Consider the following 9,087-nt stretch of genomic DNA (forward strand, 5'->3'; position numbering starts at 1 on the left):
GCGTCAAAATACCTTTCCCTTGAATAAATCCACAAAATTATGGCAGCTAAGAGCTCATACTGAGTAAAAGAAAAAAGTATTTCATTATGCAGGGAAGTGAACCATGAAATAACTCCATGACAGTTTATAAACCCATTGCTACTGTCCACAGTTTAAAGTCATCTCTCTCAGGAACGTGAGAGAGACATTTTCCACCTGACATCAGCTGTTTAATTCTGCACATATTTGCTCCTTTGGACTCTCTACTTGGTTGGTTTTACACTTCTATAGATTTCTTTCCCTATATATAGTTCAATTTTTTTTTACCATTAGAACTGCTATATTGGACAAACATGCTGGATTTAAAGTTCTCCAATGTAAGCCTTTAGCTCTTTGGGAAGAAAAATGACACTAAAACATGCTGAATTTGCCTGATGATACAATCATTAAAATTAATACAAATAAATTAACACAAAAGCCAAAGTCCTAATTTTTTATTGTTTGAGACACAGTTACCCATCAGGAAGTGCTCTAGGTCAAGTCCAATACTTCCTGCGTCCCTTGATTACTTCAAATCTTCCATTTATAAGTGAAAAAATAAAGAGCAGGGAAGGATTTTAGAAGCAGTCTCAAGAGGGAAGAGAGGCCCAGACAGGGGAAAAAACTGGTCCTAAGCCACATGAGCTGGCAGCAGGTTCAAGAGTAGATCTAAGAACTCTGGGGTGAGAAGCGAGAGAATCACCAGACCCACCACTCCCACCCCAGCCCAGTGCTTGATCCACTATATATATCCTATATATATATAATATATATATATCCTGCCAAACAGACTGTTTAGTTAAAGTCAATAATAACCAGCTAGTTCCCTTCCAAGCTAAAACATAATCTGCTTGATGCCTTTAAAAGAATCTCAGCTATTTTGGCAAGTCAATGAAATCCCTAAAAACTGAACCAGAAATTCTATTTCCAGGAATCTAATTCTAAAGATATAAAAGGACAAATATGCAGAAATGAATCCTAAGAATGTTTACTGCAGAAACTGTTTATGATGCTAGAAAAGTGGAAACAGTCAGAATTACCTAAACTAATACAGCTAGCTATACAACAGAACACTACACAATCATTAAAAATCAGGCCACGTTTTTCATAAACAACTGATGGTAGTACAACTTAGAACATTCTCGGCTACAATTTTGGTAATATGTATTAAAATGTTAAATGTTCCTATCTTTGACCCAGCAATTCCACTTCTAGGAATTTATTTTAGAATATAGCCTAAAGAATTAATAACACAAGCACCTAAAGATTCTACACTCCAAAGGATCCACAGAATACCTTATAATTAAACATCTTAAAACAGGCAATATTGTTACTCTTTAAAAACTGGTTAATAATATAGATTACTGTGAGCCAACAAAAATTAAGATGTTGATCAATGGCTCTTAAATTTTTATGAGGCACAGACCCCTCTAAAAGAGTGATTAAAACTGTGGAATCCTCACCCATAACAAGTGTACACACACAAATTTTTCACTCTTTCAGGAGAGTTACAGGTCTATAGAACTCCTCCACAGGCTCAAGGTAAAATCCCTAGATGCTGGGCTAGCTCATCTACTGGTAGGAACAATACCGCAATACACTATTATGTGAACAAGGTCAGTTACAAAACAACTCAGAGCAGTATTCCACTTCTGCAAACACATATATGAGTATGTATATGTGCAGAGGACAAAGGTCTCAAAAAACAGATCTCAAGGTTTCATGCTACATGTGCTTCAGTGGCAGAATGTCAGTTGAAATCTACTTCCTTCCTGTCACATTTCTGTAGTGTCTGAATTTTTACAATGATTATTTTTATAATAACTTATAAAAAGAGATTATTTTCTTTTTGAAATATTCCAACATGGAAACTACTCAAGATGCACTGGTAGGTGAAAAAAATTAGGTTATATTACCTAATATAACCTATAGATAGAAAGCACAACTAGCATTCCATTCTTATAGAACAAAACATGTATTATTAAACATAGGGAAAACCCCAAAGAGTGTATATTAACCAGTTAGCATCAACTGCTTATGGGTGGTAGAAATTCAGATTAATTTCTATATTTTTTTTGTTTATCTATCTAAACATATATTAGTTTTTTCACTGTGAACATGCACTTATGGAAAGAAAGGCAGAAGGAAGGATCAAATGAATGGACAAACAAATAAAAAGATTAGAAGTATCAATGTATATACAAAGCCAAAATGTGATTCTCCCTAAATGGCAAAGTTTCAATTTTTTCTTTGGGCTTTTCATTATTTTCAAAATTTTCTACAATGAATACACATATCTTTTGTTAAGGGGGAAAAAAGTACAATATAATAAATTTTTAAAGCCTCTGCATATTCAAATAGTTTCCAGAATATAATAGTTTCTAGAATATAGACTAGTATATCAAACATTTCTGATAGACTCAATAAGAAGGTTCCATGTTCAGAAGGAACAAGCATCATTTACATCTTCTACATCTAGTCAAAGAAGAAAAATAAAAATACTGTTTAAATAAGGAAACAGATGCTCACTTCTGTTTATCAAACCCTCTTTTCTCACTGATTCACATACAAGAGAATGGATTATTTAGGAGGAAATAAATAGCAATAAGTACACCCTGTACTCTATTTCAGCCTCTGAATGAGTATCTAACTGTGTATTAGGCCCTGTACAAGGCAATGCATAAGCTTGGTTCTTTATTCATTTCCTTCCAAAAGTTAGAGAAACAGAACTATTATCCACATTTTTTTTTTTAATCCACATTTTATTGAGGTAGAAACTGAGGCTAAGAAGAGTGAACAGGCTAATGTTATACAATGTAAGCACTGTAGACAAGATCTGAAGCAAAGTTCTAACGTCAAAATCTATGCTTTTTTCCCCTTATACTAGTGACTCACTTTATGTAACTAACAAAAATGTCAAAAGACAGAACCAAAATGATCCTGGCATAAATTTTTAAGTTTTCTTCTCAAAACTTTGATAAAATTCAACTTTTACACAGTATGTTAACCAAAAGATAAAAGACTGAAACAAGAGATTTTAAAATTTCTGAAACATTCTAAAGAGATCAACAGAAACATCTGCTAGATTTAGCTAAATGCTTTAAATGACATTGCAAGCAATCTTGAAATAGGCTATTTACTGCAATTTTGCAAGCTTAAAAATTGTTTTAAATGTAATGCACCACACAAACCACGAGAGGGAGCTTTGCATTTAAAATCAAATCACAAGTGTCCAGTTATCCTGACAACAGTACTTTAACAAGCTCTCACACTGTCCTGGAAGAATCTGATAGGTGATAATTCTCTAGTATTAGGATGATGATTACATACATAAATAAATGGAAACTGCCAACATAAAGACTCAGTACAGTCAGGGTAGGAACTGGATAAGTATGACTAGGCTTTCTGCCATATGACTCATAAACCCTGGTATCTTCCACTGTGTAAAGGGGGAATTATTCCACTGGCCTTGCTGCATAGCTACGTTAAACCTCATATCCACTTACCGAGGGCCCAGGGCCATGAAGATGAAAACCTGCAAGTTCACGGGAAGGCACAGGCAGACAGGAAACAGGGAAGTGAACCACAAGGACTGACACACCAGAACACATGCTCTCACTTCCAAAGGCAACAAAAGCCACTGAGTCCCAGATTACAGCCCACTTTATATGAGTTTTTATCAAAAAAAAAAAAAAAGAAAAAAGCTGGAAATCCATATTTTAAATTCAAAGCTCCCAACTTATAATTATTTGCCACTACTTTTTAAATACACTATGTGACCCAAATGAAATTTCTCTATCAGCTGAACATGGCCTGTGAGCTTAGGATCTGCTCTCTGTTCCTGCTCCCCTTTTAACTCTCACAGGACTGGCTGCAGCTGCTAGCAGTTGGGGCAGAGAAAAAGAAAACGTCTTGTGTAGGTTGCTTAATGAATGATGAGGGCCAAAATAAAGGCCTCTGATCAACTTTTCAAAAAAATTTAAAAAAGATACCATGGTGTCCATTCTATAAAGAAGCAAAGAGGAGAGAATTTGTTAAAGGTAAGGCAGTCACAAAAGGAGAAACCAGTTGTTACAACTCAGGACTAAATGCCTAGGCTATTTCCACTATACCACACTGCCTCTCTCCTCTTTATGAGCAAATGAAAAATGGACTTAAAATATGAAAACTGTTAAGACCTATACAAACACCAAGTGATGGTGTGACCATGAAGGACGAAAGAGAAACAAAACCACTAAGAGGAACTCTCTGCGGGAGTCAGCAGGGAGTGAAGGTAAGGGCAGGCAAATGACTGCACCTCTTTAAAACCTCAGTTTGTTCACTTATAATTAGAGATGTTAACAGCCCCATCGCAAGGCTAAAAGGATAAAGTGAGATCATGCATAAAGCACTTAGCACACAGCCTGGCACAAACAAATAAATGTTGGTTGATATTAACACTATTATACCGACTCACAGCCAACTACAAATTATCACTTTTCATTTCATTGTTACCTTGCCCCTAAAAGAGGGAGAGGAAACAATCATTTGTGCTTGTTCACAAGATGAACTTAAAGGTTCCTTCCACTTCCAGCTCTAACTTTCTAACTAAGAACAAAAAAGGTTTTTGTATCTAGAAATACCCTAAGCTTCATGAAATTACTCAATTGGTCACATGTGATTCATTTATGGGGAGAAAAAAACAGACCCCATAAATTCAAATACATTATCAAAAGCCTTATGAAATTAAAGTAGCTTTTCAGTAACAACTGATTTCTGGATTAAATGTGTATTTCTGAATGCTTTTTCTCTAGCTTCCAGGGTTCCCTTGGCTGAAAATCTAAGACATGAGAGAAAGATGCTATAGAAATCCCCATCCTGAAACCTTACCTGAAAAGCATCTGTTTCAGCATCCGATTGGCCGTCACAACTCTGGGAAGGCGGCCAGTGGAAAGGGAGTGGAGCTCCAAGTTGGAAGAAATAAGCTGGGTTGTCATGTCTGTGTCCGCAGCTGTCCCAGCACCACAGCAACTAAAAAATACAATTAGAAGTGTAGCTGAAATTTAATTACCAAAGGGCTCAATTAGAAGTGAAGCTTCTTGGAAAACATCCACAAAGGTGAGGGATATAGAGAGATGTTTTTGAGTATACATGCACTGTAACTACTCTAATCAGTCTTAAATAAACATAAAATTAAGAATGCACATCTAATTATATGTAAATATATTTCTGTAGTGCAACGGAACCTTGCAAATCATTAGTTTCTATCAGAGTGTGCATCTCATGATCCGAGAAAACACTCAAGTTGTACAGAAGAGCAAGGAAATGTTAAAAGTCTTGCAATTTACATCTACCAAGTATCTACTACTAGGTACCAGTCATTCCAAAGTGCTGAGGATAAAGAAAATATGACACAGTAATAGCACTTGATTTCAAAGTTGAGTATAAGAGACATATACTACAACATAGTAGCACAGGTAGAAAATGCTACAGGAAATTGGAGGAAAGAGCAATTCACTCTGATCTTCGAGGTTTCATTTGAGCTGGATTTGGAAGCAAAGAATAAAAACATTATACAAACAGAGAAGAAAGGGCAATTTCTAAGCAGAGGGGCTCCAAAAGCAAGGGTGAAACAGCTTGGACATGAGAGGAACAGGGACATGAAGGAGACAGAAACAGTCCAGGTATAACTGGAATATAGGGTGACATCAGCTAAATAGGATGAAAAGATAATCTTTTTGTGAAATTGTACATGACTTTAAATATCATACTAGAGTTTCAATTTTATCCTGAAAGCAGTGTGGAAATGTGAAAAATCTCTTGAAAAAATTTTAAAGAGGAAAGGGAGATCTATGAGATCTGTGTTTTACAAAACCCAATATGCCAGAAAAGTGAACAATAGAGATAAAGAAAAGACCAAAAGCAGAGGGACCATTTAAATGACAACTGCAATAGTCCAGCTGAGAAAAAAGAATTCAAACCAACGCCTCAGTAGAAGGATAGGAGGGATTGGATTCAAAATGCACACAAAAGGCAGAACTGGGTCAAAACTGAACTAAAGCAAAAAGAGGACTGGAGGATAGCTACTTTATGTCGATGGAAATGCCATTTAAAGGAGACAGAAAGAAAATACAGACTGAACAACAGGTTTTATTGAGAAACAGTAAATGCAATTTTACCCGATACGTTTAAAAATGAGTTATTTGAACTAATCAATACTTACTAAATGTTAGGAGATATGAAGTGTATTTTTGAACAGTTCTTGTCAGCAACAACCATCCCTTCAGTTGCCCTTGTATCTGCTCCAAGAACTATGCCATCCTGTTTTTTAAAAATATGTACTTTTAAACAACTTCACATATATAAACAGAACTCTAGTTCAGTAAAAAAAAAAAAAAAATAGTGACCACACCCTGTTCCCTGAACCACTCCCCCACCCACTGAAATATTGTGCTATACTTTCAGCATTCAAGAAAAGGCATATTAATAAACATTACTGGCTGAACCCTCAGTAGACAGTAGGAAATATCACTCCTGTTTTTAAATGAGGCTCAGGGATTTAGTAAATTCCTTACAGATCACAGAGTTAATATGAGAAAAGTCTGGATTAAGATGCAGAAATCCTTCCATTAAATTAGCCAGGTCTGTCCATTTCTTTTTAAAAGATGTCGCTCTAAACTTCTCACAACGACAACAACCAGTTATCTCTTTTGACCCTTACAACAATTTAGATCAGGAGTTATTATGTCCACCTGGACGGGAAAGTGTGGTTGTGAGAATGAAAATGACCTGCAAGTGAGAAGCAACAAAAAAAAGCTAAACGGTTAAACAAGCCCCGTTTTCTCCCAGTACATCATTCTGTTTCCTCGAGTAGTAACGTTAAGACAGAAAACTGGCTTCCTATCGAAAACTGAAGAGCGAGGTAAGAAATAAACTGTCGATAAGTGCACAAAAAACTGACACACACACAGTCTCTCCTAAAAGATCTTTTCCTGATGTAGTACGCTGTAAAATATGTCTTTCCTCACACAGCCCAGAGAAGTAAAAGAGACCAGGTGGCCTGGTTCCTCCTGCTCTCAGCCAGCTCCAGCTTACCTTATAGACCACACCTGCGATGGTCGTCCCAGTTTTCCGGGCCGTGGGAAGCTTGTACCCTTTCTTTGCAAAATCGGCTTCCAAGACGGCATTTCTGGGAGCAAATGAGAGAATAAAGCATTGAAGGCCAGGGCCACATTGTGCCGCACTGGCAGGAAGAGTATCTTAACAGGGAACTCAGAAAAAGGAAAAACGACTAGCATTTGCTTTCACGCCCATATGTTGACTAGTTCCTCCCCAAAAGAGGACGACTGTCACGTTTTCCTGCGAATAGAGTGTCTGAGAGGACCCGCACCACGCTAAGGAGACGGAGATGGAGGGTGTCCCGGTGCCCTGGGAAAGTGGACGAGCGGACCCGGCCTCAGGAGAAAGCCACGCTCAGGCCCAGATTCCCCTGAGTCACAGGGGCCGCGAGCCGCGGGCCCCCTCTGTCCACCCTTCGTTGGGACGTCCTGGCCCAGACCGCAGCCCAACTGCGACCCCGACACCGCACTCCTACTCCCGCCCTGAACCCGGCCCCGGGCAAGGCCACACCTTCGGCAGTTATCGAAAGAGAAACCTCCAACTGGTGCCTCATACACTGACACAGCCGCCATCTTCCCGAAAAAGTACTTCCAGGCCGGGGGCGGGAGCCAACAAAATGAACAAACCACTTCCGGCGCCACCGGCGAGCTAGGGCTGAACTGGCGGAGCAAACTCCGGGCTTGGGCGATTGATCTTAGAGTAACGGGCTCCTAGAGGAGCCTGGAGATGTTTGGAGTAGAGCGCCTCAAGTGGAGTGGAGGAGAAACTGACTTCCGGAGTAGGGGGAAAGGAGTTTTTATCTAAGGTGGACACGCCACAGACCAGGCATCCTGCCGTGTCTACTGCAAATTCGACTGCATGGGGATTCAGAGACAAGCCCATCCAATTTCTAGGCACAGCCCCACCGCCTCCTTGCAACTCTGTATTTGTTTCCTCTGCTGCCAAATGGGGAAAACAGCTGCCTCAAAAGGCTACTGTGAAATTAAAAAGAAGCCTGAAAAAAAAAACTGCTTAATATCATTAGTCATTAGAAATCACAGTGCGATACCATTGCACACCCACTAAGATGTCGATAATCAGAAATACAGAAAATAACAAGTGTTGACAGGGATGAGGGAAAACTGGAACCCTCGTATGTGCCTGGTGCAGCTGTCCAGAAAATAATTTGGCAGTTCCCCCCCCCACCCCCCACACACAGAATTAAACAGAGACCTAGCAATTGTCTCTTAGGTATATATCCAAGAGAATTGGAAACAGATGTTCGCAAAAACTTGTACACAAATGTTTATAGCAGCATTATTCATAATAGCCAAATAATGGGAACAATCCAAATGTCCATCAACTTGATGAATGGATAAGCAAATTGGGTACATCAGTGCAACAGAATATTATTCATCCATTAAAAGGAGTGAAGCATTGACACATGCTACAACAGAGATGAACTTAGAAAACATGGTACTAAATGAAAGAAGCCAGGCACAAAAAGCCACATATAATGGGTTCCATTGCTATGAAACGTCCTCACTAGACAAATTTATACAGCCAGGAAGTAGATTAGTGGTCACTGGGAGATGGGGTGGGGCTCCCCAGGCGGCTCAGTGGTAAAGAATCTGTCTATTCAGGAGACACAGGAGACTCGGGTTGGATCCCTGGGTGGAGGAGAGCCCCTGGAGAAGGAAATGGCAACCCACTCCAGTATTCTTGCCTGAAAAACCCCATGGACAGAGGAGCCTGGCAGGCTATGCTCCCTGGGATCGCAGAGTCAGACACGACCGAGCATAAGCACAAGGAGATGGTACAGGAGGAGAAAATGGGAGTGACTGTCTGATGGATACTGAGTCTCTTTGAGGATGGTGACAATGTTCTGAAATTAGATACTTGTAACGGTCACACAACATTGTAAATGTATGAAAGCCACTGTGCTGCACATTTTAAAATGGTGACATTTTTGTTACGTTGATTTTATTTCAG

At 39.0% G+C, this 9,087-nt stretch overlaps 1 protein-coding gene across 1 annotated transcript in view; it reads right to left on the reverse strand.

Moving 5' to 3' along the window:
- PSMB7 (proteasome 20S subunit beta 7) overlaps positions 1–7,782 on the reverse strand; it is a 56,753-nt gene extending 48,971 nt beyond the window's left edge. Inside the window, exons 1-4 of the mRNA XM_043469523.1 lie at positions 7,627–7,782; positions 7,093–7,186; positions 6,221–6,318; positions 4,888–5,028 (exon numbers count right to left, since the gene is read on the reverse strand). Of these exons, the coding sequence (XP_043325458.1) occupies positions 4,888–5,028; positions 6,221–6,318; positions 7,093–7,186; positions 7,627–7,688 (395 nt within the window). The 5' untranslated portion in view covers positions 7,689–7,782. The remainder of the gene's footprint in view (positions 1–4,887; positions 5,029–6,220; positions 6,319–7,092; positions 7,187–7,626) is intronic.
- Positions 7,783–9,087: the final 1,305 nt, after the last annotated feature.

This window comes from Cervus canadensis, chromosome 5 (genome assembly GCF_019320065.1).
Source record: "Cervus canadensis isolate Bull #8, Minnesota chromosome 5, ASM1932006v1, whole genome shotgun sequence".
Classification (NCBI taxonomy): Eukaryota; Metazoa; Chordata; class Mammalia; order Artiodactyla; family Cervidae; genus Cervus; species Cervus canadensis.